Below are 25269 nucleotides of genomic sequence, written 5' to 3'. Positions count from 1 at the left end.
CAGTTGCTGTCATTTGAAGCAGTGCTGTAAAGAAAAATGCAGTTGTCCCATGATTCCCCTGGCTGGAAGAAAAAAAACATGCTGTGAAGTGCAGTTTGTCAGCCTCAGGACGCTGCAGGGCAATGATGGTTCCAGGAGCGAGCATAATAAATGTTAGTGTGCCATCAATATAGGGCAGAAGCATATAGCTTTAAGGTTGGAAACTTAAGTAGACCTATAGTGTGATTGTTGCTTTAGATTTTTCTTTTTCATAAATATCTTTTTTTTAAGTTGAAATGTTACCAAGCAAATGTTTAGACGTGATTGACTAGAACTAATGTCTTTGATAAAAAGAACAAAGGGGAGAAAAAGAAAAGAAAATAATGAGAGATTGTGGAACAACTTGCAATAAGGAGGTTTGCATCTCTATCCTTTTAAAATCTAGAAATGATTTAATTTGGTTTCATCTGGAACATTTTTGTACCAAATGCAGTTGTGAGAATTGCATCATTTAACTTTCAACTGTGGTTGTGACCAGCATCATTTATTTATCTGAATGCATTTGGACTTGGTCTAGTGTCACAAATTTGGTTCCAATTTCAGACACTAAATTATTCTAAAAGACATCCTCTTACTACTTCTCTGACGATACACTGCTTATGCCCGTAGACCATGTTTTTTAAGCTTTATAAAAACAGAGTATGTAATACACAAATGGACACTGTGAATTGTTTTCTTTTCTGTTAATGATGATTTATAAGGGACTGATGAGAAAGAAATTCAACATAAATGTTGATATGAAGTCTTTATAATGGGGCCAACATTTCTCCATAAAGCTCTTTGTGTGCAGTGAAAAATGTTTGTTTCTGACTGTATACTTGTGTTTATTGTCACCAAGCCTATGTAACACTACAGCGTTCAGATTATATTCACATTATTTATGTTCAACCCCCCAAAAAACATATTTTTTATGTTTTATTGTTGCCAGAGCCAAAAATGTTTCCACACTTTTCTTTTAAATGATTATGTAAAACTGTTGAGTAAACCATCTAAATCACTGCCTGTGCTGCACTTTTTACCCCCATTTTGCTTTTGAAAATCTTCTCTCTAAATATGGACTGACAAACAAACCAAAGTGTTGTTTATTACTATTTATTTTTTTTTAAACTACTTACAAGAGAACACAAAATAAGCCTAAAATCCAAAACAGTTTTATAACTCAGACTTGGGGATGCAAAACCACATCATAGGATATTGTTATATATTTAAGAGGCAAGAGTGAACTAAGAGGCTAACTACACAAGACTGCTAAACTTAAACACTTTTTCAGTCATGATGTTAGAAAATTAGAGGTTTAGAGGTTGTTTTTAACAGAAAGGATTGTGGTTTCATTGAGAAACTTCTTCTGAATGGGTGTCTGTATGGGTAATTTTAGTATAGTTGATATCAGGATGTTTCTTGTTTCTTTTATTTCCAGAGTCTTTTGAGTAGATCTGTCTCGTCAGAAGACCTCACAGACCTGCACAAAGTCATGTGTCCAAGGAGAACCTCGTCTGACATTTATGTTGTTCACACACAGTGGCTCTTCATTCCTGAAAGACAAACACACTTAAAAAGAGACTGCAATATTACACTTCTTAACCTAAAAAACTAATGAGCAACACTTATGCAGGCTCATGCCTGGTGAACAAAGAGTTAGTCGAACAAACTAAATTGGCTATGGTTGTGCAAGGAAGATGTGAGAGATGTAAATTAGATGTAAATGTGATGGCACAGATAATCAAACATCACCCAAAAAAGATTTAAGCTTTGAAATGGAGAAATGCCCATTAGTTCAACTCCCCCATATCTTGAACTGTCTGGTGCGTTGTATGGGTTAAGCAGATGAAAGCATGGAAAACGTAGAAACCTAGGACTCATTTTTTGTGTAAATGGGTGGAAGCAGCTGGGATTAAGGTCCTTCATGACCTGCATTATTTCTGTGTCCTATAAATAAACATTTAGCTGTTTTTATAGCATTGTTGCACCATGTGTTTGGTGTAAACAAACTATTCTGGCCGAATTTCTTCATAAAACCTAGTTTATGTTGTCTTTATCTTAAAGATTGCTTGGACATCCTCGTGAATGAAGCTAAATATATTTTTTTTAAAATGAGCTAAACTCAAATGTTGTTGGGTTCTTAGCAAACACAATCCTGGTGAGTAAATTGAAAAAGCAGCTACAACTTTTATAGCCCATGAGCTTTAATTTACCCACAAAATAATAGAAGCTGATAGAGAAGGACCCTAACCAACTGAGGTCAAGTGATTTTGAATGAAATCAAGGTACTCTGCACCCCTTCCAGTAACGACAATGGTTGTTTCAGATGCTTCACAGCTGAAGGACATCAAACTTGCAAAAAAAGGAGAAAGAGCTGGAGCTCACTGATGCTTTATTGTGTAAACTTAGGGGACTAACGTGTCCACACAGAGTCACCATCTGACTCTGATGGAAATTCATCAGTGAGCTCAAACTCTTTCTACTTTTTTTGTAAAGTGATTTTGCTTTGACTTAACTCATTTAGATCCAAAGTCTGAAGTAACCTCAATCAGTGTCACAATTTGAACAATTGAAACAGCCAAAACAGTGCAAACTTAAGGCACATTCCACTGATCAAGAACACATTTGCCATGCACAATATGTCCTACAATTAGCTCTGTTGACCACGACTTCATGGTACTCAGAGCTAAATTAGCAGATGTGAGGTCACCTGAAAACAAACAAATTGATGAGACAAACTTAGACAAAACTGCTTCAAACTTTTGGTCCAGTTCTATATTTTTGGTTTTCTGTTAACTTCTCTGCTAATTCAGAGAAAGTTATTCCTAATAAATAACAGGAAGCCAAAAACATTTGCCAATTTAAAATACATTTTGAAGTGCCCTTATTTAATTGGATTGGGTTTTGAAGCTCAGAGGTGTTTGTTCATTCATGGAAACCGTAGTAACTGCGGCACAAATATGTCAGAATAAAGAATAAGAATTAGAATATAACAGTTATTTTAGCTAAGAGATGAGCTAGTATAGAAACAGTTTTTAATGACATATTACATTTTTCTGTCATTGATTTAGATACATGCTGTGGCTAATGCTGCTGAGTCAGAGTTTACACTATTCTATGTGTCTTATATGACTGTTGCAGCCATATTTACTTGCTAACAGTGCTTAGAATACACTGAGCATAATGGCTGACAGGTGGGAAGCTGCAGATGAAGTTTGTAACTTTTCTGTTGACATTCAGGCAATCAATGTTCGACACTCATCAAAAACACTGGGACGTAAAGAACATTTAGTTTTTCAGTCTGTATTATGTTATGTGTATACAAACCTGAGGGAGGGGAGCTCCGAGATACACACAGACTTGAGCTGGATATCTGCCTGTCTGTAGAAGCGAGCTCCGGTATTTTTGAGCCTGATGGAGTCGATCTCACATGCGGCAGATGGGTGAGCCAGCACTGTCCTGTACACCGTTGTGTCTTTGTGACTGCAAGAAACAAACAATGTACAAGTAAGTAGCATTGCCACAAGTGCAGAGACAAGACAGACACAGTGCTTCAAAGCAGGGATCTCAAACTCTGGTCCTCCAGGGCCAGTGTTCTGCAGGTTTTAGATCAGGGGTGCCCAAGTCCAGTCCTCGAGATCTACTATCCTGCAACTTTTATATGCAACCCTTCCCCAACACACCTGAATCAAATGAATGTCTCGTTACCAGGAGTCTGTAGAGCTGAAAATGCATGACATGTGGATGAGGGAACTGAGCCATTTGATTCAGGTATAGGAGAAGGGTTGCATCTAAAAGTTCCCGGATAGTAAATCTCGAGGACTGGACTTGGGCACCCATGTTTTAAATGCTTCCCTGTTTCAACACACCTGATTTAACAGCTTGTTGTTCATGTCTGCACAATAGAATATAGATGGATGTTTTCTTTTCTGAAATGTTTGGGTGTGACTTGTATGTTACTTTGTTTTATTTTTCAAAATGTTTTCAACGGATTTCACTGAATCAACATTTTCTTTAGAATAAATAAACTAGGTGTACAGTTGTTTTTTTTTTTTGCATAAAAATAAATCTCAAAAAGAAGAAGAAAGAAAGTATTATGTCAATCTTTGAAATTAGTTTAATTTTTTAATTGGTTTAAAAACAATGAGCCTCATTTATCTACTTTGTCATCTTGTGCAAAAGTATTTTTGCTTCCTCAACATTTCAGCTACAGTTTCCTGCACCTGGCTGAAGCTCCTCTTCTCTCAAAATAGAAACATATTTCTTTTTTTCAAAAAAATACCCATGCAAAGAATTTGCTTACGTCCCCAGATATGAGGTTAATGCTGAATATAAAGAATCTGAATTTTGTTGTTCCACTTTCCTCATGAACTAATGAGGAAGTTTAGATCCTGCAGCATGCCAAGACGTCACAAGCATTGGACTAGTTAAAACTTTACATGGACTTTTATTTAAGCACATCGTTTGTGGGTGTTGACTGACAATTTAGTTTCCTAAGAAGACGTATTCATCAGTATTCCTATAAGAAATAACAAAGGATGATTTGTCTTTGCTCTTCAGTCTATGTTTCTTTTTCTTGTATTTAAAATTAAACATTTTATTAGGAACATGTCTGAATCTGAGCCTCGGGACAGGCTTCCAATGACCTAGAAAGCATCTCTCTATCTATCTATCTATCTATCTATCTATCTATCTATCTATCTATCTATCTATCTATCTATCTATCTATCTATCTATCTATCTATCTATCTATCTATCTATCTATCTATCTATCTATCTATCTATCTATCTATCTATCTATCTATCTAAAGACACACACACACACACACACACACACACACACACACACACACACACACACACACACACACACACACACACACACACACAATGTGCCAGAGACCAGAGAGTTCTATTATATCAAAACTCTTCTTTTTCTTCTGTATCAACAAACATCAGAACCAGTTCAATAGTTTCTTTGAAAGATGAACACTCAGTCTAAAAATGTTTCTTTAACACTGAATCCATTCACCACCGTCAAGCAGACTAAATACATTCCCTCTATTTTTAAATGTCTTTTTCCCTTTACACTGGTCAACATCATTTTTCTCTTCCTGATTAGTTTTTCTTATTAATGAATGAATGATTTGTGTTTCAAGCATTGGGAGGAATATTGTTCTGATGGCATCGGACAGAGTCGATAACTTAATAAAACACTTAAAAACACCTTTCAACAAACTTAAAGACACTGTACAACTAGAAGATAAAACAATGAACTTGAAATGAAAGCTCTTACAGATTCATCAGCTGTGTTAATGAAAAGTAACCAAGAAAAAAAACTAACTGATTAAAGGATGATATTCATCCATAATTCTCCCTCTATTGCTAAAAGGGCCAGTTTAAAAATAAGATTCAGCTCAAGGGTTAAGCTGAAAAGCCTTAGCCTACAGTGACATTAAAAAGTGAGATCAGTGAATTCTTTTAGGTACTCTGAAGCTAGATACTTAAAAAACCATCCGTTTTGTGGTACTCACAGTCTGAGTCGGTGCTCTGAACTCAGGTTCTCCATCATCAGTGTCACTTCAACCTCAGCGGTCTTATCCAGGGGCAAAACTTCCAGCTCCAGCAGGATGTGATGAGCTGAGAACATCAAGGATGTTTAATTTAAAGTCAGTTCATAGTAAAAAGGCAACTTATCTTTGTCACTTTAGCATAAAGTTGACATATTTTAGCTTTAAATCAGTCAAGAAGATTTGTTTTGTAGGCGAGGAACATAAAATCTATAGTGACTCTTTTCTAAAAGCTGACCTTGTGTTTTATTTAGTTTGGATAAAAAGAATTACTTCAGTAAAAGTCAACAAGGATAAGAATAAAAAACAAAACATTCTCTTTACAATGCAATCTTCATCTTCTCTGACACCATTTACAGGTTTCCAAGGTGATATGTAAATATAGGACAACAACCAGGAAACTGATTTCCTTGTTCACTTTAGGCTGTAACATTACTGTGAAGAAGCCATTCTTAATGAAGGGAAGCTGGGAGAGAAGGCTGTGGTATGCCAAATGACACAAGAAATGGACTGAAAGTCAGTGGTGACAGGTTTGATGGAGTAATGAATCCTCCTTTGAGGCTAGACCACAACATTACTGATGCATTGAGGGATTATCTGGATATAGAACAGCAGTCGGCTAACATCAATAGAAGAGCTTTGGAAAGTCCTTCAAGAAGCCTAAAGAACTATTCCTGAAGACTACTTGAAGAAATTACGAGAAAGCTCATCTAAGAGGGTTCAAAGTGTGCAGAAAAAACTTGTTAGACTTTTACAAACTCTGCTTTCTCCTTGTTATTTTATTTCCATTCATGTGTGCATGTTTCAACACATTGTGCCACCTTTTCACATTTTCTTCATTAAATAAAAAAGGCTTTTGCACAGTTATGTATATCACACAGAAACGCCACAACACTCACTGCAAAAAGGTGTTGAAGAAGTTGTGAGGAGGAACAGTTTCTGCTCTTTGGGAATGGGTGACATCCGTATCCCACTGTTTTCTGATAAACCTGAAACACACACATACACAGCAAGTGAGAGTCACATTGTAGGCTTCCGCATGTATGACACAACTAAAAAAAGATGTCTCGTGTCTCTGAAGTTGAAATGATAAGAAGCTGCCAGAAGGTGCTGTGTGATAAAGGACAGCCTCATGTTGAATCTACAGGTGTTACTGACAAGTAACAGAAAGTTATGCCTTTTATATATTATTCTTTTATGATTTTTCCTATTTTGTGTTGATGGAATCTAATTTTCTCAGTCTAATTGTAAAAACTCAATTTCTCAAGATAGTCCTATAAGTTAGATAATAATGCAGAAAAGAAAAGCATGAATAGCTGCAAACCTTATTCTAGTTGTGCTTTCAGGTGTGTTATTACCTATTACTGGACAAGTCCCCTTGAAGATGTCACAGTCCACACAATTCCCCTTTAGGAAGTCCTCATAAGTGGAGCATGGGATCCCCATTAAAGGGCACGAGCCATTCAGCGCGCTCATGTAGACGTGAAGTGCCCTCATGTGGTCACAAATCACATAACCATACACTGGAAAGTACACAAAAACTGACAACACACAGGAGCACTAAGGGAGCCAAATGTCCAGAGACCGCCACTGTCCAAATATAGAGCTGGATTCAATCGATTCACAAGTAAAGTCTGGATGGAAAAGCATGGACTCAACAGCTTGTCAAGTATGAAAACATCAGCTCTCAGTTTCTTCAGGTTTTTCTAAACTTACTTGAGGCAAATCTGGAGCGTGCACATCCAGTCTGGTCTTTCCCACCGTTCAGGAAGAAGTCTACATGGCCAACAGGGATGGAGATACCAAAATCTGACACAGTAGAAAAGTTCATTAGTGCTAGCAACCTTTTGCTCTTGCATATTAACAGAAGTCAAAGGAGGAAGAAATCTGAATACTATGTCTAACTCTAAAGTTACCATTTTTATGTCTCCCCTCTTAACAAATGTGTAAAACAGTGCTTTAATAAACTCTCCATGTTATAAATAAATTATATTTTAAGAATTGTGGGAGTTCAAACAGCTCATATCTTGGAATGATAAAGCACAGCTGAAAAACTAGATTCAGCATAATTTTATTCTAAAAATACTTGCAATCACCACAGTTTTGGAAGGGAAAATTAGCATGTTTATGGATCTCGTTTCAATGAAAGATAAAACAAAAAACATGTCATACCCATACCAACTCTTCAGTTAAGTGTTGTTTTGCGGTTGTGCTCTAACTGCAACCAGATGCAGTAAAAGACTAGAATTTTTTCACCTATTCGTCTTTCAAAATGAGAAAACTTTCCAAGGCAACTTTATCACTTCATTAAGCTATATAAAGTGTGGTGGTAAAAAATAAAACTGACACCACAGGAAGACAAAGCTTTCTCACAGTCAGAGTCTGTGTGGATAGCATCAACAAACTGAGCGTCAGAAGGGTCCAAGCGGTCATAAGTGTCTGCTCCCTTAAACATGGGTCCAGCAGGGTCAAGACCTGAAAAATGAGGAGGAAAACTCAGTCTGAGAAATGAAAATCTTTGCAATTGAATTATCCTACTCTAATATGACAAGATGAAAATGTTCTTTTTACACTCTGATGATCAAAGTGAAGAATAAACCTAAAATCTAAATATCTGCTAAAGAAAAACTGCTTTTGTTTTACTGCCACATCCTTAAATATGTCTAACCTCCATGAGAATGTGTGGGAGGAAAGTAAACAGAAATGCATTTAAGTTAACTCAATTTACGAAATGTTCAAACATTTTGGAGTCTCTTGTGTTTCAGATTTTGAGACTTTTAAATATTTTAGCTTTGTGATGGTTTTTCTAAACTTGTTCCAGCTCGTGTTTGTGAAGCCCCTAAAAAGCACAATGAAACTCACACAAGCCACCCTAATCAGAAAAACAAAGCCCCATATCAACAAGTGAACAGTGGTGGATTGTCTTGCGTGATGTGTTATTGAATGAGGAGACTGAGCCTCTCCACAGGACCTCAGAGTGTCTCTAATCCAAGTGCTTTTGTGTGTGAAGAGCTTTGCTAATTTTCCAATGAAACACTGGCGCTCTGTGAGAGACATGCTGAGTCATTCAGTGTCTGGCCTGTTGCTGTAACCTCTGTTTCTCCAGATGTAGCAGCAGAAATATTGTCTTTTTGTTTTTTTCACTAATCAGAAAGGCTCCCTTGTGGTTTTGTAATGCATCCAGTAAAGAATATTTGAACTGAGCTGGACATGAGGGAAAACAGTATTGTTTTCAAATGCAGAAATGTTGCTTCCATGGTCTACACTGACCTGTGATTCTTCCTATCTTTCCTTCAAACAGAGTCCCCACAAAACCGGCAACATGAGCTCCAAGACTGACTCCAATGAAGTGGAAGGACTCTGGTTTGCACCCATGGTTCTGTTGGAAAAAAGAAAGGCACAATTTGGTCTTTTTTTTTTCTCTTTTATCATCTTTGGGGCACCCTGGAAACCACTGTTTTAAAGTACTTGTGTGCATTACCCAACCTCTTCCAAGTTTCTGGTCATTGAAGACAGCTGTTACAGTCTCTTGTAATGATGGCAAGATACCCCAGCTTGAAGGAGGCATACCAACCCCAAACCATGATATTCCTTCTGCCTTATATAACAGTGAAAATTATTTACTGGTGTTAGCATGCAGGTCCTTTTGTCAGCAAAAATAGTATTGAGCATATTTGCCAAAGAATTTAACTTTTGCATTACCTCTGTACAGATAGTTGCAGAAGTGTTTCAGATCCATGTGGTTTTTGTTTTCCGTTAAAAGTGTTATTATTCAGTGATTTTCTTGAGGGATAAAGCAAACTGTAGATATTTCAAGAGGTGTTTGACTTTCACTTTTGAGTTTCAATTCACTTTCAGGATTGCATTTCATATTCTTGGTGTGGTACCATGGACTCCTCCCTGAGCCACCACCTTATCGTGGTGGAGGAGTTTGTGCGTTCTGACGATCCTAGCGGCTATGTTGTCTGGGGCCAGTGCCCCTGGTAGGATCACCCATGGCAAACAGGTGTCTAGGGAAGGGACCAGACGAAGTGCGGCTCAAATCACCCCCATGATGAGGAGAAAGCAAGGACCAAGGTTTCCCTTTCCCGGACGTGGCCCCCCCTCTGGAGCCAGGCCTGGAGGTGGGGCACCGAGGTGAGCGCTTGGTGGCCGGGCCTTTGCCAGTTTGATCGGAAGGAATGTAAACCTTCCCACTATTCCCATTTAACTTCTAAAGATATTCAGTTAGATAATCCCTCATCAATTGTCCTTTTAAAAAAATTATGAATAGTAATAATTACATTCAGGTGTTAATTGTAACACCATGAGCTGCAGTTAAACTGCCGGTACAAGAAATTTCTAAAACTTAAAAAATAAATAAATTATTATAATTAAAAAAATTTAAATATTAAATCACTACTTTTGTTTGTCTCACCTGTAGCTGGTTGATGAGAACAGATATCTGCAGCGCCACCTCCCTGTGATTTTCCACCACCAGGTTGTAGGCGAAGGATGCGCAGTAGATCCAGTCCACCACCAGCACGTTTGCATCCTGAGCCCTGAGAAGAGCCTGAGCCAGCTCCTTCACCCACGACGGCTTACTACCCAGAGCCCTGCGAGGGTGGAGTTGGATGAAAAACAGGAGAGTAAAAATTAGTTCATGTTTCCAGTATGTTATTTTTTGGACTTGTCTTGTTTTGGTTTGGCAGTGTTTTTTTAAGTCTTCGAGAACTCTTGGCTGGCTGAAAGAAAAACAGAGCTGTACCCATAAAAATCTTTCTGTCTTGACACAGGTTTCATTTGTAGGCATGTTATGGTTGATGATTTGTAGTACTGGTTTTGTGGTATGTACTTTGGTGTACTGTGTAAAGGTTTGCTGAGTTGGTATACTTGTATTTTATTATGCTGTGTTGTACTTTTACCAGGCCAATCATTTAACTTTGATTGTTCTGATATTTTGTTCATGTAAAAGCCCAACTAGTGACAAGAGTTGAAAATTAGCGCTAGCTATAATCTTTGTGCAGCACATGAGTTGGTTTGAACTGTATCATCCCTATTTAAAATCAAATTCTGTTCTTATTCTCTTCTTCTCTGGCAAATTAAGAATGAAAAGCAAGAATTGAGTTGAAATATAACATGTGTTTCTGCTCCCTGAGCTTGAAGCTATAATTTAAAGAACAGAACTTTGACTTAGTGCAAACTTTAAAAAAATTGAGTCGACTGAGTTTTGTGAGTTGGGGTTCGAGTGATGTCAAAGAGCCATGACATGTTCCAAGTCTTTCAAACTTTCAGTTTCATTATGAACATCTGAAAGCAAAAATGAAAATAAGAACAGTTCTACCCGTTTGTAGATCACTATGAACTTTTGGATTTGACTAATAGTAAAAAAGAAACCACTTGCCATTAGATGTGCTTTTCTATACCACAAATGCCCCAGTTTGTCTAGATCAAGAGTACTTGCAGGGTTTTTATCCATAAGAAAACTGATGTTTAAGGAGTTTGCTTCTCACCTGTACCCATGGATTATGACCTTTGTAGGGCGGGAGATGTTGAAGTAAGAAGTCTGCTTGGTGAGAGACTCCTGGTCGAATTGTTGAGCACAGTCAGTATTTTTCCTGGTCAGCAGCAGGTACTGGATCTGCAGTTTGGCCCCCTGCTGACGGTACTGCTGCCATGTGGTATTGTTGAGCTCAGCACACTCATCATCTTCATTCTTTTCCCCTAAACCTAATGAATGCAGAAGGGTGTTTGGTCATGTTGGACCACCCTGACTGCTGTGTCCAGATCAAGTGTTTCTAAATCCTCCTGACACGATGAAGTTAGTCAGTGTGTCATGAGACAAAACCCACTGTGTTAAGCTGATGACACCACTGTGATGATTGAAAAACAAAATGTTGCAAGAATAATCTGCAAAATCCTCTTTGTACCTTATACAATATTAAAATTATGCAAGTCAAGCTGTGTATTCTGTGCTCAGTGCAGTCATGGAATGTTTTGATAAAGGGAAATTTGGAAATGTCATATTTATTGATCTGATAGCTACTGTTTATATTACTGCCTAATAATGTCAAACATTGAGTTATCTCTCAATGTTTTTGACTTGACAAATTTTAGATTACCATACATTATTTGTCAGCTTTACTGTCTTAAACCGTTTTGTGATGCATAAATTAAATTACAGGAATTACAGACTCACAGATCTTGTAGATTTTCTTTCCTCTCTTTCGTATATTGCATGTTTAGAATTTTGTATTTCCTATATTTGACTGTGAGGGTTGAAATCCTAGTCTGGGGTCTTGCTACATGTAACCCTCTTTCTGCCTCCATTTCCTGTTTAGAAACTGTATTAAAAAAAAAAAAAAAAAAGAGGAAGACGACCACAGGAGCACAAAGCTCCTTAAAAGAACAAAAGAAGAAATTGCAAAGGGAACGTTAGCCCTGCATGGACAGCTTGTTGTTATGTTGCCATCCATTGTGAAATCTTGGTTAAATGTGAATGCTTTGGCTTCAGCTTAAGCTAAGACTAGTGTAAATTTAACCAAAATTAAGACTAGATGTAACTAGCAAAGAGAGAGAGAGAGAAAAAAAAAACAGGCTTTAGAAAGAACCTTCTTCAAGTCAGCTGCAACACAAAAAGTAATTTCTGCTTACAGCCATCACTCTACTATAACATTTTAATTACCCTTCAGGGATTAATTTTTCTTTTAATTTCATTATTACGAACTTATTAGATGTTTTCAAGAGGTCTTTTCAACTACAAAAAATGCTCAGTGCATTTTTATGCTCATAATAATTTCTAATCGTTCACTCTTATTTCAAAAAGAAGGAGAACCTTCTTCTAAACCATCTCCCTAATATGGAGGAGTCCTCTGATTGGTCAAGTTTCTTGAGGCGTGTCAAGGAGGTGCGAAAAGGGGTGATAATCCCTTTATCCCAGCTTTTAAACATTGGATTTTGTTTTTCGAACACGACATCACCTCAAATACACCTCAGAACTGAATCTAGCATATGAAGGTGAACTGCATGACAATCTTATGACTGTGATCATTATCAGCAAAAATCCCTGCAATCAGACCTGCCTGATAACGAGCTGCCAGTGCAGCAATCGGGAGGATTAGTCCTCTTGAGGGTAAAGCTGATGCAGACCACCCCAGCCATGACCAGCAAATCAACACACTACAAGAAGCAAGTGGAGCAGCTGCAACACCTAAAGCATGACAATCACAACTATCCATAAACAAAAAAACAACACTTAGCAAACAGGCTTAAGTTCATGGGCCAAACCAGCTGTGCAGCAGGAGGAAAGGAGCTGCATACTGAAGAGCAGACACCTGCCCCAATATAAAACAGTGTGCTCTGCCCAGCAGTTATTGCCAGTGAATTGCACCTGGTGTGTGCAAATTGAGGAGGTAAAGGCAAAACCTTTCCAACCATATTTTAACCCAGCACATAAAAAATTATGCTAAGGGATACATCCTGCGTTGATCTATAATGCTTAAGTCTTTGCAAAACAGCAGGATCCTATTTGGAATGATGTATCTTGGCTCAGGTGATGTGAAAAAAAATGGCTTTCAGAAAAAAAACGTCTCCAGATACCAGCTCCATGTATAATAAAACGATTTATTACAAAAAGTCAGGCATCAAAAACAGATTTCTGCAGAAAATCCAGAGGTCTCATAACCAATGCGAAAACCTAAAACCATGTATGTGGCATCCTTATATACCTTTTAAACAAAGACATTCCTTAAGTACTAGCCAATCCTGTGGAGGCACATATGTGAACATATATGATGTGTGCTGAGTCCAGTCTCCAAGGCACCTAAGACACTAGGAGCCTTATATGGTAAAAACCTGTGTATACCTTATAGAATACTTATACTCGGATACCACAGGAGCAAAAGAACAAGCATAATATGTTGGTCATTAAAAGAAACAATGATTTTATATGCAGGACTTTAACTTTAATTGCAGTGTTTGTGCACTGTTTTTTAGGTACTTTTCCTCAAGTAAAAGTCAGATTCCACACAAACCCCCAGTTACAAAGTGACTCATGATCCACAAAATAGTTTCCTGAAATGAGTTCAATTTGAATGAATAAGTAACTAAAGTTAAAATCCAAGAGATGTGATTCAAATATAAGCATGATGAGCCCAAGCAGAAGATATGGTGCAACTCCCTCCCACATCTAATTTATAAATAAATGCTGTATTTTTGGAGACATCTAAAGTAATTCTAATACTACATATTTATATTTTCAGAATTATGTCTGTATAAAACGACTGACACAAGAGCTTTAGAAGGTTCTCTAACAATGAGCAGTCATGCAGTGTTATGTAATCCCTCCATCATTTTCCTGGATTTTTTTTTTTTGCTTTGTTTGATTGAAGCATCAAGAGACATGTATGGCACAAATATATAAGAAAAATACCACATGTTTATCAAGCTGAACAAAATTTGTTTCATGAGCAAAGCACTTACCTGCAACCTGTGAGATGTAGAGCAATAAAATGGTGAAGAGGAGGGCTTTGTGCTCCCAAAGCATTTCTGTAGTGATTGAGAAGTGAATGGGGCAAATAGCTGCCAGGGAGCTTTAGCTAGTGCTTAACAACGCTCAGCTGCTCTGTTTAGCCCCCAGATTGGTGGATGGAGTAAAGGAGTAAATCCTAGCTTTGTGGCAGTGCTGAAACTCTGGAACAAAACTTCAGCTTTTTACTAGAAAACAAAAGACATGAAGAAAGGCAGGACTCCATATAAAATCCAAATAAGCCCACAAACGAAACTGGGCTGAAGCCCCAATTTAAGCCTGAACGTATCCACAACAAACCTCTATTTGTCTTTTTCTTTTTTTTCTTTTTCTTTTTAGACATCACAGCCATCACATTCATCTGTGGCTGAGTTTCCCTTTCCTTTTTCTTTTTTTCCCCCACCCAGACTGGGATTGTACTGAGTATAGTTGGAGAGCTTTGACTGGTGGTGAATCCATGGCCTCGTTTGTTTTCAATGGCTGATTGTTTAAAATGCTGGACTCTAGCCTGGCTGCCTTGTGGTTTGTGAGGGTGGCAAGCTTTAATCATGTGTGTACCTTTATGAGTTTTAAATAGAAAGCGGAGTGTCAAATGAAATAAGGACAAGTCAGACCAAGAAAGAGAAAATCAATAATCAGCTTAACGGTTGTGCCATAAAGGTTCTGTTATGTAATGGACATATTCAAAACTACTCAGTGAAGCCTTGAATTGTATTCAGTCAATGACTCAGAGTCATTTCTTCAAGATCCCTTGAAATGAGTCTCTAGGGTTAAACTTGAATGATTTATGTCATGATGGTCCATGTAGTCTTATTGTGTATGACCCCACAACATTAGTAACACCAGTTTGCACACAGAAATGCAATCCTCCAAAAACAGGTCAAGAGTATTTCTTACGAATGCCAAGCCTTTTGTTTTAATATGATTTAGAGCTCAATTAAATTTAAAACTATGGTGAGAAAAAAAAAGAATATATAAATTGGTACCACAAAAAAGACAAAAAGCTGCAGGAAAAAAAGAAAAGAAAAGAAAAGAAAAGAAAGAAAGAAAGAAAGAAAGAAAGAAAGAAAGAAAGAAAGAAAGAAAGAAAGAAAGAAAGAAAGAAAGAAAGAAAAAAATATATATATAAAATATACTTTCAGAAGCCCCCTATGATGACAAAAAACTATAGACCCAGGTTTCCTTGCTTGGACGTGGGCCACTAGGGCCAATACTCTGGAGCCAGGCCTAGAGGTAGGACATGGAGGCGAGCACCTGGCGGCCAGGCCTTTGCCCATGGAGCCCGGTTGAAAGGGTGACATGGGTCCCCTTTCCCGTGGACTCCCCACCCGCAGGAGGGGAGGGCAGGGCTCCAGACTAACTTTTTTTACGAGCTGCCCCTAACTGCAAGCAGAAAATTTAAGGGACACTGAAATAATCTTGCAAAGCAAATATTCACATTTCCTCTCATTTTCACTGTATTAGTGATAAATACTTGAACAATAAATTCAGAAATTACAATGTTTACATTTCACATTTTTTTTCTCACATAGAACTTGTCAAATCAAATCAGATTTGATGATTTGATTTGATTTTCACTTTGTAGTCAAAGCAAAACAGCAACTTTGTCACCATCTTCCCCCATGGCGCATGGTATGACTTGTCCATGTAGTTCCTGGCAATAAACAGCTTCAGGGACTGATACTCCTCTCCAGCCAGTTCCCAACTCCTCAGTAAGAAAAGTAGCTATTGGCTGTCCTAAAAGTCGCTAATTAGCATAATTAGCCTAGCACATATAGTGCTAGGCTATATGCTTGTAATGGATGCTGCCATAAAGACGGATGTTGTGGGAAAGGCAAAAATCTCTAAAAAAGACAACCTAAAAATGTTTAGAACAGCAAAATAAATAAATAAATACATAGATAAATACATAAATAAATAAATAAATACATAAACAAAATAATAATTCTGTCAATATTTTCTTTATTTATAGTTCAGTTTTTTTTAAGTTTATTTTGTTTTTTAATTATAAGTCTTTCACATTTCACAACACTATTAACTTTTTAAATATTTTTGTACACACTCTTAATAGACATTACGCTGACGGTAAGCCAGTGCAGGATCATCCAGCAACAGCTTTGTACGTTTCATTTTCAGCCTGGTCATGAAACTGAGGTGAACGTCATCTACTCTGAATGCAGCTGTGAGCTGCTGCTACTCCGAGAAGACCAAGCCTCATATGAGTACTTTTGGACGGGGTCTGTGCAGTACCCGCTCCTCACTGGAAAGAGTAAACTACTTTTGTTCACGTCGGTCTCTAAAAGTCTCCAATAAAACCAGAAAAATTTGCTTGTCTGTAGTCGCTTTTTTTAAAAAGTCACTAGAGGGGTCTGAAAACTTGCTAAATATAGCGACAAAGTCGGTAAGTTGGCAACACTGAATAATAATAAATTACCCCAAGACCCACCTCTTTTCACACATAAGCCAATCACAGTGGTCGTTCGTCCCGCCTTACACACACATTGGCTGTCATCTTCTTCGTTGGTGTTCGTCTCCTTTTCTCCTATTGAAGTTGGTTTGAGTCGGCAAACCAGCAGCTAATTTGCGCATTACTGTGAACTACTGGGCTGAAGAGAGGAGCAGAAATTTGTTAGCAACAAAATAAATTCAGTTGTAACTACTACAAGAAAAAGACCGACAAATGTATTGGTCGCCATTGCGCGAGTAGATGAAAAATTCACTCGCGCTGTCTCACATTTTAGTTGCAAAATGCAACCATTTGGTTGCAGTCTGGAACCCTGTCATAGGGGTCGGGTGCAGTGTAAGCTGGGCGGTGGCCGAAGGCGGGGACCCTGGCGGTCTGATCCTCAGTTGCAAAAGCTAGCTCTAATGATGCAGACAAAAACGTGTTGTGAAGGTCTGCTGGGAACGCCTGGGGGAGTCCCCTGTCAGAAAGAGTTTCAACTCCCATCTGCAGCAGAGCTTCAATCAAGTCCCAGGTGAGACGGGGGACATTGAGTCCGAATCGACTGTGTTCCGTGCCTCTATTGTTGAGACAGCCAACTGGAGCTGTGGCCATAAGGTCATCGGTGCCTGTTGTGGTGAAAATCCCCAAGCTCGTTGGTGGACACCAGCAGTGAGGGTTGCCATCAAGTTGAAGAAGAGTCCTATTGGGCCTTTTTGGCCTGTGGGACTCCAGAGGCAGCTTATGAGTATCGGCAGGCTAAGTGGGACATGGCTTCGGTGGTCGCTAAGACAAAAACTTGGGTGTGGGTGGAGTTCGGAGAGGCCATGGAGAATGACTTCCGGATGGCTTAGCTGTGTACAGTGGGGATAGGGGGCTGCTGACTCCGGACTTTGTGGGCCGGTGGAGGGAGAGGTTGTTCCAAGGTGCTGTTATTAGATGGATTGAATAAGTTTAGAGATGATGTTTAGGACACTTATTTTCATGCTGAAGCTTTTTTTTCAATACCGATGCTAACCTTCTCAAAATGTTATCACCGGCCAGTTTATTAGGTGCATCTTGCTAGTAGCCCTTTTGCCTTCATAACAGCCTTAATTATTGGTGTCAGATTCAACACAGTGTTGGAAACATTCTTCTGAGATTTTGCTCTATTTTGACATGACAGCATCACACAGTTGCTGCAGATTTGTCGGCTGCACATCCATGATTAGAATTTTTCATTCCACCATATACCAAAAATGCTCTATTGGATTGAGATCTGGTGACTGTGGAGGCCATTGGAGCACAGTGAAGTTATTGTCGTGTTAAAGAAAGCATGTGGAGATGATCTGAGCTTTTTGACATGGTACATTATCCTGCTGGAAGTAGCCATCAGAAGATGCTACACTGTGGTCATGAAGGAGATGGACATGGTCCGTAACAGTACTCAGGTAGGCTGTGGTATTTAAACCATGCCATGCTGGTACTACGGGGCCCAAAGTGTATCAAGAAAATATCCTCCACACCATTACATCACTACCTGATAACCATTGCTACAAGGCAGGATGGATCTATGTTTTAATGATATTTCCACCAAATTGTGACTCTGACCATTTGATTGTGGAGCTGATAATGAAAACTCATCAGACCAGGCAACGATTGTCTATCTTCTATTGTCCAGTTTTGGTGAGTCTGTGTGAAATGTATATATCAAAAGTTTGGACACACTTTCCAATTGAATCCAATGTGAAATGTGTCCAGACTTTTGACTGGTACTGTACATACAAACTGCAATAAACTGGAGGTTTCATGGTGGCATTTATTATAACTTGATCTCATTCAACTGTAATGCCTTTCTGATAAGTGCACAGAACATTTTGCAAATGAAAACACGAGAATGAGGTATTCCTCTTCAATTTTATTAATATGCACAGCACTAGCAGTGAGATAAACTTGGGGTTTTAAACATTTAACAATTCTTAACCTCCTCTTTCTTAAGCAGATAATAATAATGCTGATGCCTATCTGATCTTAAATTAGCTCTCACTGAAGGTTAGGTAAATATCCATGAAATAAAAATGACTAAATAAACATATGCAGTTTATCTGCAGCTAAAAACTGCCCCTTAAATGTGGGAGTCCTTGACTTTGTTGACACAGAAATCGCCAGTAACATTATTCATATGAGTAACTCCCTCATATTTACTGCTTTCTGCTATTGCATGGCAATTGTACATGCAGAGAAACATATTTGTACAAAGCGGGTGTTGTTTCTGATTTAGTTAATAAATTATTTGGACATTATTTTTTCCCTCTCCATTGGTAGCTGTGAGGCAAGCCATTCAGTGGTGCATTTACGTGCTTCCTCCCAGCTGTATCTAGGGACATATCCCAGGTCATTCTTTGCTTTCTGATATGAGAAGGTGAATGTTGTGTTCAACATGGTGAGAAGCTGTCTGTTCAGTGGAGGGGTGATGCGTATGAAAGGCCGCAGTATCATGCACAGTGTCTCCAAAAAGAAGCAGAAGATGTAGAAGAAGCGGAGTGGCACCGGGAGTTTCTCTTGGATGCTGAAGCCCAGAGGAGACATAACGGCGTGGTTGAAGTCTGAATAACTCACAGGTGGCGTGTCATCAGAAATGAAGTAAAACTTTCCGCCAACAGTGTTTCTTTTTTGTGGATCTATCAGGCTGCGGGCAGCTTGGAGGTGGGCGAAGGCTACGTTGCCCACATAGACAGGATTCACAAGAGCCTCTTTTACAGACATACGTAACAGAACATCCCTGTTTCGTATCCCGTCGTCCATGTGGCCCAGCAGGAAGTGGGAGCCCTCCCCATAGATGTACATAGGTCTGAGCGCACATGTTGCCAGTCGGCCTCCGCTTTGGAGCACCTCACCATGAGCCTGCAGGGTTCTCTCCTCTGCATCCTTTTTGGTCTTGCTGTAGTTGAACTTGAGACTGCTGGAATAAACTGTGTCCTCGTTGCCCTTGATTAAAGGATCTCCCCTGGGGTTTGGACCCATCACTTCCACAGTGCTGGTGTAGATAAAGGTTGACACATTTTCTTGGATACATGCCTCCAGCAGCAGCTGTGTTCCTGCAAAGCAAAGATGTTCAAAAGGTGAAATTAGCTTATAATGAGATGGCTGACTAATTTAATCTTATTTCCGAGGAGGACAGTCTCTTTTTATGAAACAATAACAAGAAGAAGCTTTACACACTCATTTTGAATTGGAAATCTTTCTGTTGCACAGATGGAAAAGTTCTCTACCAACTGGAAGGGTTGGGGCTGCATGAAGCAAGGCTGTCCAAAGTTTGTCCTCAAGGGATTTGGTCCTGCATGTTTTACTGAAGGTGTTTCCCTGTTTCAACACACTTCCTTCAAGTTAAAATAATCTCTCCAACGCCTTATTTTCAAGTTCTACCCAAGCATGTTAATGAACCATTAATCTGGTTCATGTGTGTTGCAGCAGGAAACATCTAAAATCTGCAGGAGTGCAGCCCTCGAGGACCGACTTTGGACAGCCCTGGTATATAACCATCATACATGCAGAATTCCTTGATATGAGGTCATAAAATTACATTTCAGTGAATTAAAGTAGACTCCTTACCTTTAACATTGACCCCATATATCTCACTGTACTCCACTGAATCAGTAACATCAATGATGGCTGCAATGTGGAAGACCATTGATGCGCCTCGACAGGCTTTTCTCAGGAAATCAGCATCTTGGATGTCCCCTTCAAATGGGGTCAGTTTGGTATCGCCTCTACAATCTGCCATAAAATAGATCAAGGGTAAATTTGAACTAATTAAGCAAATTAAAGTCAGGGTTCTTATAACTAGAGAAACATTGCAACACTGTTTTGTAGCTAAAATGGAAAGAGATCATTTGTAAATCCTTTAAACAGATTCTGAAACTGGGAAGCTTGTTTGCTTTTTGAAAATGTTTGAATTTGATGGCAATATGAGGAAAAAAAAGAAAAAGAAATAGGTGTTTTCCACTGTTTAAAAGATAACAATAATTTATTCTATTCTATTCTATTCTATTCTACAGACAATTAGCAGATGCTTTTCTGATGGGGAAATTGCAGAATGCAGTCAAATGAATCCCACATGCCCAACACAGTCTCATTCCATTTATGTGAGCTGATGGGTATTTTTAGGCAGTTGTTTTGTGCTGGATAGCACCAGGTTGTGATGGGAACCATAACACAGTAATTAACTGTTTTTCTAACACTAAGGTTGAAAACTGACTTGCTTTTACATGTGCATGTGTTCATGGCTGCCTCGCGTATTGTGTGTTTATTTGAAGTGTTGTTTATACACATCCTAACTCAAGCTGCATAATGTGAGTAGCCACTAGGGTCAATGTTAAAACCAATTTAACCAGATGCATAGTAAACCAGATGTCAAAGACAATACATGACAATACTGCTGTTGTTGTTTTTTTTCTGACATTATCTCAAAATGAGCCTCTATTGACACCATGTTTACCATTTTGCTTAAACCCTACAAATTTGGCAACTTAACCTAGTATGAACTCTCTAATGTTCCCCTTGGGCAGTAACAAATGTAGTACACAAGCAGGTATGCAAACAATCACGCTATCTGCCTACACAAACATGTATTTTCGGCTTAACCATGTATTTTTCAGCATTTAAATGTAACCATATATATTAATTTGAACCCTAAATTAAGCCTATTAAACTAACTTTACACACAACAAGTAAGTGGACTGGAGCAAAGTAGAAAAGTAAATAATGCTAGGTGCAGAAAAGTAAACCAACAACTAGTCACTTGAAAATCAGGTACTTTGTGCCACTCATCAGCACTTATTTTCTAAAAAGGCAATTTTTTTTGTCCTAGTTAACAGTTGCAACTGTCAACTTTAACGCATTGTCAGTGTGATCACACAGAAACACATCGGTAGCACAACAGAAGCTGTGTCACGGTAGTAAAATGTAAGTATTTTTTACCTGGATCGTTTTAGGTGTTTTATAGTCGCCCATGAGATCTACTTGCCCTGTCACTTTGTATTATTCTAAGCATTTAGGGTAAACTAGTAGCTACCAGCAAAGGAAAAGATGAAGCATGTTAGTGGACCCCACAGAAGAGGACCAATAGATCCAAACAGGTTAATTCTGATGGAACAAAAACACAACTTATTTTCAGAGGATCTTGAACTAATTAAGACTCACAGGACACAATGCAACTCTAACAACATATGACAAGACTGATTGCTGTAGTTCTTCATGCAAAAATTTCTCTGGCTCTTGCTTTAGACTGTTCGCTGGTTGAGAGTTCAGGGCCTTTTTTGTTGTATTTCGTGTTTCATTATGCACACCTTGGCCCAGATGCATAAAATTGTGCATACACAAAGGCAGAAATGTGCAAATGAATTATTTTTGTCAGATTTGTAAAACTGAGTGTCTGTATGGTTCTCATCATGAAATTATTTTCATGTACACAATTATGATTTTCACTCTGTGGTGATGAACAGACATAAGCACTTACCAAATTAATCATTAAAGCATTGCTTGTACCAAAAAAATAAAATAAAATAAAATAAAAATAAATAAAATAAAAATAAATAAATGAGCATGAAATAGAAACAACAAGAAAGAAGACCCTCACTTATACAGTATAAAAGATCTTATTTGTGGTCTTCACTCTGGAATCACAAACCCATAAAACCAACAGAAATGTCAACTTTCTAAGTCACAGGAAAAATGCATCAGCTCACAAACAGGCATCGTCAGTTCAATGACGGACCCAGTTCCTTACAGAGGGCTCAAGATGTTGCTTTCCTGGAGATGTTTATTAATTATATATCATGCACACATGCCATCATGGATGCTGGTTTTTCAATAGTGTGCTGATAAGAAGCTACATTGTATGATTTTTCTTTAGCTGGAGGGAGGCAGCAAACATGATTACCAAAAATAATTCAACATTTTGAAACCACAGGATTGTTTTTCAGGTGGGGTTTTGCTTTTATGGACGTGATTGAAGTTAATTCAGTTCTGCATGAAGACCTGAAGCTCACATTTGTTTCAGATACTGAACTTTTTATTCATAATTTCCAGATTCAGTTACTGATATGCTTCAAGTAATGAAATCCCCAATTTTTTTTCAATTTTAAAGGTTATGTTTTGAATTGAACTTTCTGTCTGCATACTCTTTTTACTTCAGACAGGATGCAATTCCATCTCTGTTTTTACATTTACATTACATTACATTACATTTTTACATTTTACATTTGCCATACTGCCTCTGTGCTAATTCGCTTCAACATATAATTAAAATGATTTGCAAACCACTGAAGCTGCTTTGAGTTGAAATTTTACACACTGGAAACATGTTTACTTGAAAGAAAAATGGCTTAATCCTCTTTATTCTCCAATATGATAAATATTTTTACATCTTATCGTTGAATATGTCTACTGCTGCTATAATTTATTACCTAATATTATTGTAAATGCATCTTTGAAATCAAGTCTTAATCAAATTAATTTAAAATTAAGTAAAAATTAAATGAAGCTAAGATTAAATGTGAAGATATTTCACTTACTGTGTGTTTTTTTTTTTTTTTTTTTTTTTTTTTTGGTCTGTGCAAACACAGCCTCAGATAAACTTAACACTTCTTGACTTTGTGGAATTTAATCTTGAAATAAATGTTTTTATTAAAATGATACGTTTCATACCTACTGTTGCTATTTTAATGTGTTTCATATCATTGTAGAAAATTTATAATTAATTTTTATGAATAAATTTTACCCTCCAGACTCTGTAAAACTTGCAGCTGTATGCGTTTGTCCAGCAGTCGGATCTCAGCCGTTTTCTCTTCCTCCAGCAGCAGCCTCACCAGCCTCTCTCCCAGGAATCCACAGGCTCCCGTCACCACACACACTTCACCTCTCAGAGACATTGCAGGTTAAAATTGACTTGCTTCTAGAAATAAGGAAAATGAAAAGCGTTCTTCTTTCTGCCTCTTGAGAAGACTCCTCAAAGCAAGTGTCTGAAAATGAAACAGTATGGAAGAATACAAATTTGGGATTCTTTGGTGTTTTGTGGTCTGTCAGTGGGAGAGCCGTAGCACCATCTGTCCTCTCATCCTCAACCACTTCACTTTTTGTAAGCTCAGAAAAGTTATTAGAGAGAGAAAAAAGGAAGTTATTATTTGCTCCAAGGCAGTGTGGGAAAAAAGGGGCTGGGCTCTGGTACTTCACGGTGGAATGCTCCCTGGTGCTGAACAAAACAAGGGCTGGAACAAACGTACACAAAAATGCTTCATATCAGACGAAGGGTAGATTGTCAAATCTATGAGAGTGAAAACTTCCTAAAGTTTTAGCTGAGAAGTAGCTAAGATGTAAAGGCACAATAACAAAGTATTGTAAGACAAATGGAAGTTCTTCTTTGCCCCTTGCTTGAATAAAAGTACCACACTTGGTTTAATAATTTAAGTAGTAGGTTTTGTATTTCTCAGACTTTATTTATGAAGAATGTTATAATCTTCTTCACTCTACTTGTATATTTCCATTGTTTTTGGATGCATAAACCCCAACACTACAACATAGAGGGAAATACTATACTAGTTTTGCATATTCTTCATGCTTTAGAAGTATTTTGAACATTCAGAGAAATCGCCTTCCATTGTGTCTAACTGGTAAATGCAATTTTAGAGTTTTCTATCACCATTAGACATTAACACTTTCCACTACTGCACATTACATTAGCATTTTTGTTCATGTCACATGCTGAGTCTTTCTTTCTATCAAAAAAGGCTCTTTTTCTTTGATTGGCTGCTGTTAACACATTTCTTTTGCTGAAAGGAGTTCTTCTCGGCGTGCAAACTCTTGAGTCTCTTTTCAGCTGCACAAAATTGATTACACTTATAAAGAACCCTTTGTATATTCTTTGAGCACCCTTAAGCAGAAGAATGAAGAATACATTTGCTTTGAAGAGCAGTGACGCTTCTCCACTGGTTCAGACCACTCCGCTAGCTTTTACTGCTTTGTTTAGAAATCCAGAGGAAACGATTTACGGGGATCCTTGAAGGGGGAAAGAGGAGCTGATCAAATCTGTACTTCACAATATTAGTGAGGTACTTAAATTCCTCCCACTCCTGCAAGAGGTACAAGGCTACCTCAGCCAAATTAAACAAAACCTGATATTTCAAGGCAACATCTGTCTGATAGATGGCCAGATATGTTTTCTCATTCACAGTGACTAATTATAGTTAGACCTTGTTTCCTTAGTAAAAGGTACATTGGGGGTAAAGTGAGGTGGAAACTCTGAGTGGTGCAGGGTTTTTACCTGTAGCAGCAACATTTCCAAAAATAGAAGCAAAGTGTGTTTTTTTTTCACACCCCTACTGTTTTTCCTTTAGAATTTTTTGATGTTAAGCCACATCATGCATCTTTTGAAGTGTATTGTATATTTCTTATGCAACGGCCCATAAAGTTATAGGGTGGTTATGCAACAAATATTCACTCAAATTAGCTTTGGGCATAATTTCTAAGACAAAAATCCAAAAATGTCTCACATCACATGCTTGTGTGTCGCAAACTTTGCATCACAGCATTCTTGGCAGAGCAAATATCACAGCTGTCTACTGTCTTATCTGGAGTCAAGGTTGAATTTTCAAGGTTAGCTTTATCGTCATTTGCTGACATTAGATACCCAAGAGTGTTTTTGTGTTGAAGCGTAAATGTCACATTAAAAGACACACACAAAAAAAAACAGATAA

At 38.1% G+C, this 25269-nt stretch overlaps 2 protein-coding genes across 3 annotated transcripts; both read right to left on the bottom strand.

Moving 5' to 3' along the window:
• Positions 1 to 1115: 1115 nt before the first annotated feature.
• Positions 1116 to 14364, bottom strand: pla1a (phospholipase A1 member A). Of its 2 annotated transcripts, none has more exons than XM_042002216.1 (11): positions 14049 to 14364; positions 11081 to 11297; positions 10006 to 10183; positions 8859 to 8967; positions 7962 to 8063; positions 7305 to 7397; positions 6947 to 7129; positions 6488 to 6577; positions 5553 to 5658; positions 3346 to 3501; positions 1116 to 1571 (listed from the first exon to the last, which is right to left on the bottom strand). In XM_042002216.1, exons 1-11 carry the CDS (start codon positions 14110 to 14112, stop codon positions 1481 to 1483), a joined length of 1389 nt encoding a protein of 462 aa, XP_041858150.1. In that variant the 5' UTR covers positions 14113 to 14364; the 3' UTR covers positions 1116 to 1480. The 2 variants fall into 2 exon arrangements, with proteins under 2 accessions (XP_041858150.1, XP_041858151.1); XM_042002217.1 differs by having other exon boundaries at positions 6947 to 7111; positions 14049 to 14363.
• Positions 14365 to 18336: 3972 nt separating this feature from the next.
• Positions 18337 to 23680, bottom strand: hsd3b1 (hydroxy-delta-5-steroid dehydrogenase, 3 beta- and steroid delta-isomerase 1). The gene is made up of 3 exons (XM_042002222.1): positions 23298 to 23680; positions 20129 to 20293; positions 18337 to 19614 (listed from the first exon to the last, which is right to left on the bottom strand). The coding sequence occupies exons 1-3, from the start codon at positions 23446 to 23448 to the stop codon at positions 18806 to 18808; spliced, it is 1125 nt and encodes a 374-aa protein (XP_041858156.1). The 5' UTR covers positions 23449 to 23680; the 3' UTR covers positions 18337 to 18805.
• Positions 23681 to 25269: the final 1589 nt, after the last annotated feature.

The sequence above is a fragment of the Melanotaenia boesemani genome, chromosome 12 (genome assembly GCF_017639745.1).
Source record: "Melanotaenia boesemani isolate fMelBoe1 chromosome 12, fMelBoe1.pri, whole genome shotgun sequence".
NCBI classification, from domain to species: Eukaryota; Metazoa; Chordata; class Actinopteri; order Atheriniformes; family Melanotaeniidae; genus Melanotaenia; species Melanotaenia boesemani.
Note: the sequence above shows the minus strand (reverse complement) of the source record. Positions and strands in the feature narration are given on the sequence as shown.

Excerpts from the sequence above, each read along its gene's own strand:
- pla1a (XM_042002216.1), bottom strand. The coding sequence starts at position 14,112 with ATGCTTTGGGAGCACAAAGCCCTCCTCTTCACCATTTTATTGCTCTAC. Across the intron at positions 6,578-6,946 it reads GGGGACTTGTCCAGTAATAG|GTTTATCAGAAAACAGTGGG; the intron begins GTAATAACACAC and ends TGTGTGTTTCAG. Across the intron at positions 3,502-5,552 it reads TCAGAGCACCGACTCAGACT|TCACAAAGACACAACGGTGT; the intron begins GTGAGTACCACA and ends TGTTTCTTGCAG.
- hsd3b1 (XM_042002222.1), bottom strand. The coding sequence starts at position 23,448 with ATGTCTCTGAGAGGTGAAGTGTGTGTGGTGACGGGAGCCTGTGGATTC. Across the intron at positions 20,294-23,297 it reads AGTTTTACAGAGTCTGGAGG|ATTGTAGAGGCGATACCAAA; the intron begins GTAAAATTTATT and ends ATTTTATGGCAG. Across the intron at positions 19,615-20,128 it reads ATATGGGGTCAATGTTAAAG|GAACACAGCTGCTGCTGGAG; the intron begins GTAAGGAGTCTA and ends TTTGCTTTGCAG.